Source organism: Chrysochloris asiatica, unplaced genomic scaffold (genome assembly GCF_000296735.1).
Source record: "Chrysochloris asiatica unplaced genomic scaffold, ChrAsi1.0 scaffold00440, whole genome shotgun sequence".
NCBI lineage: Eukaryota > Metazoa > Chordata > Mammalia > Afrosoricida > Chrysochloridae > Chrysochloris > Chrysochloris asiatica.
In genome coordinates this window covers 94106-97283 of record NW_006408958.1, presented here as the reverse complement: position 1 = coordinate 97283, position 3178 = coordinate 94106, and the positions used below count along the sequence as shown (strand labels likewise).

Below are 3178 nucleotides of genomic sequence, written 5' to 3'. Positions count from 1 at the left end.
CTCCCCTCCCCCACGGCCTCCTCCTCCTCCTCTACCCTCTCCCTCGCTGTCCTCTCCCCAAGTCCTCCCTTCTCATCCCTCCCCATCCCTCTCTCTTACTGGCTTTCTCCTGCTCCCTTTCTCCAATCCACCCTTCTCTCTAGCCCCTAGCCTGCTTGCCCTCTCTCCCTTTTCCCCATTCTTGCTGAACTCCCTTGATCCCTTCCTTGGGTTGGCTCCCTTGCCCCATCCCATCCCCGCCCTGTCCCCTTTGTACCCTTTCCTCTCTTTTTCTATCTCCTTCTCTGGCTTGGCGTCCTTTCTCCACCTCTAACTCCCTTCAGCTCAGCCTCCCTGTCTCTGCCTGAGTCTTGAGCCACCATGCTGACCCCAATGGTGGCTGGGGGGGTGGTGTTCCCCGGACTCTTCCTCCTCTCAAAGAACACGCTCCAACGGCTGCCCCAGCTGCGCTGGGAGGAGGCTGATGCGGTCATTGTCTCAGCCAGGTAAACTGCATTCCTTCCCCTTGGTCCCTTCTTCCCCCATCGCAGGCTTTACGGGGATCCCAGGTCTTCCCTGGACCCTTGGCCCTGTGGGCACTTGGGACTTCTGTAATGGTTGGTGGGCTTTACTTCAAGCTTCCTTCCCTCCTCATGGCCTTACTCACTGTCTCAGGGGACCTCATCCAAACCCAGCCATCTGGTCTACTAGTATTGAGGCTGCTTTCTTTCCTTCCCTTATTCATCTTCCCACCTTCCAAAATAGGGCCAGCTTGTGACTGAAACATTTCTATGAGAGGTTAGGGAAGAAGGGGCAGAGAGCCTGTATGTATGTATTCAGGGGTGGGATGGGGGAACAAGGGGCTCAGGAGTTGGGATAAGGAGGGTCTAGCGTGGTGGTGGTGTTGGAGAGTAGGAATTTGGGGTTACTAGGGACCAAAGAGCTAAGCAGCATAAAGGCTGAGTGGTGCCAGGACGGGCCCAGGGCTCCTCTTCCCTCTCTGTGTGCTGTGCCCTCCACTCAAGAAGAGGCCTTATAAGCAGTATGGTCTCACCTCAAGATGACCTCCCTGGTGTCCTCCCGAGGGGAAGGTGACTCAGTATCCAAAAGGAAGAAGGCATAGAGAAATGAGATAACCTGAGGAATCGCAGCTGAACAAATCCCAAGGCCATTAAGTGGAGGGCTGGAGAACCCTGGTCAAGCCCAGGCAAGAAGTGACCAAAACTGAAGCACAGTTAGCTAGACTAGTGAAGAGGGGAAACTGAGGCCCATAATCCTTCTCTTCTATCTGCTCTTTGCTTTCTTTCTAGGCTAGTATCCTCAGTCCAAGCGATCATGGCCTCTACAGCTGGCTACATCGTCTCCACCTCCTGCAAGCACATCATTGACGACCAGTAAGTGCCGTGGGATCACCTTAGCCCTGCAGACTGTGTATGTATGACTCTGGATACTCCAGATCTTCTAGGGAACCTCTTCAGCCCTTAACTTGGGCCTGAGCAAGTTAACTACAGGAACTGCAACTCAACACCCAGGGATAAATTTATCCCCGTCCTGTCCTTAAAGGTCAGAACCAGGAGGAGGAGTGGGAATCAAACAGTACCTAGTCGGCTTCCCAGCCTCTTGTATTGTTGTAGGTTTTCAATGTCAAGTGTCGGTTCCTCTTTTACTGCCTCCCACCCTTACACCCTTCAGACCCCACTTCAGATGAGAACTCAGTTGGGGCACTCCGCCTTCTCAGGCTGGGCTCACCCCTCATCACTACACAGAATCCAGGTGTCTAGCCCCAATTCCGATTGGAGAGAAGAGACACAAACAAAGCCACTAACAGTCAGGCTAGTGGGGGGCAGGGGAGGGAGGTGAAGAGGCCAAAATTTGGCACTGGCAGATGCTGCAGTGCCTGGTGCTTGCCAAAAAGCCCAGGCCTGAAGGTGGGGCAGGAGGCGGGAGGAGAGGGCCCTGTCCATGGTGCTGACAGACCCGCTCTAGGTGACCTGCAGGCTGATGCACTCTTAGACCCTGTTCCCATTGTCGGGCAGCCATGGAGCCCCAAGGCCTGTGGCCTGGCTGCCCCTGATCTAAAGGTGCTTCTGTTCTCTGTTTGCCTCTCCATCCTTGCAGATGAGTTCCTTCATCCATAGTGAGGTCATAGTCCCTGGTTGGAAAGTAGTGCTGTGAGGAGGAATTGAGTTGATGTGTGTCAAATGCTTAGAGCAGTTCTTGGCTCCTACATAGTAGATGCTTAACCCTTTCTTCAACCATGGCTTCTTGGACCATTTTCACTATTTCCCCCACTACTTTCCCACTACGGGGGCCTGAGATGACTCTGGATTCCCCCCATTTCCTCCTCACACACCTTCTTACTCTGAGGTCACCTTTTGGCTCTTTCGTTCCTTTCTCCTTGGTTTGTTCCTGTCCTCCCTCTTTAATCCTCAGGTGGGTGGGAAGGATCAGGGTTAATCTAGGGGCAACAGCTGTTCCTACTTTTGAGCACCTTATTGCTGAGAGGGTAGGGCTGGAATTTTAACACTTCACATCGCACCCCAGGGCTTGGAAGCTGCCCCTCTACCCAATCCAGTGGTCTCTTGTGTCTTCTGGGACGGACTTCCTGGGCTGCTTCCAGCTGTTGGATCCTTTTTAACTCATGTTGTCCCTTTGTTTCTGCCATATCTTATCTCTCTCCCCCTCTGGCCATACATTCCAGCATCACTGCACCATGGTTCTCTGGTTCTCTCAGCCTGCCCCCATCATCCCTTCTAGAAGATGGGCTGCCCTGCCTTCCCAGCCAGGTTTTCCCCTAGGACCTGCTTCGGCTTCTACCTTACCCTCTGTCCTTAGCTGCCCTTAGCCCTAGGTCTTTTCTGTACCTCTCATTCAGCATCTCCTCATATTTGATCTCAGCTCTTCTACTAGGCAACTTCTGGATGACTTTGCTTCTGTGCTTCCACCCAGCTGGCCAAGTGCCCCTGGGCCTCTCTGAGCAGCCCCACCCCCAACTTGTCTCGGACCACAAGATATAAGAGAAGGTACTCAATGTACTGACTCAGGCAGAATAAATGCAATGTTGCATATTCATGTCCTTTTCATTGTTGTTTACTCTCAAAATACACAGAACTTGCTCCATTCTTGGCTCCTTTTGCTCAACTTTTCCCCTTAATGCTTGTCTGTGTCTGAAAAAAAAAACCCCAAGAGATTGGGCCTT

General features: G+C 52.7%; 1 protein-coding gene across 1 annotated transcript in view; it reads left to right on the top strand.

Moving 5' to 3' along the window:
* The first annotated feature begins 360 nt into the window (after positions 1 to 360).
* The window catches only part of FAM57B (family with sequence similarity 57, member B), a 5172-nt gene continuing 2354 nt past the window's right edge, over positions 361 to 3178 (top strand). Inside the window, exons 1-2 of the mRNA XM_006877024.1 lie at positions 361 to 485; positions 1290 to 1373. Of these exons, the coding sequence (XP_006877086.1) occupies positions 361 to 485; positions 1290 to 1373 (209 nt within the window). The remainder of the gene's footprint in view (positions 486 to 1289; positions 1374 to 3178) is intronic.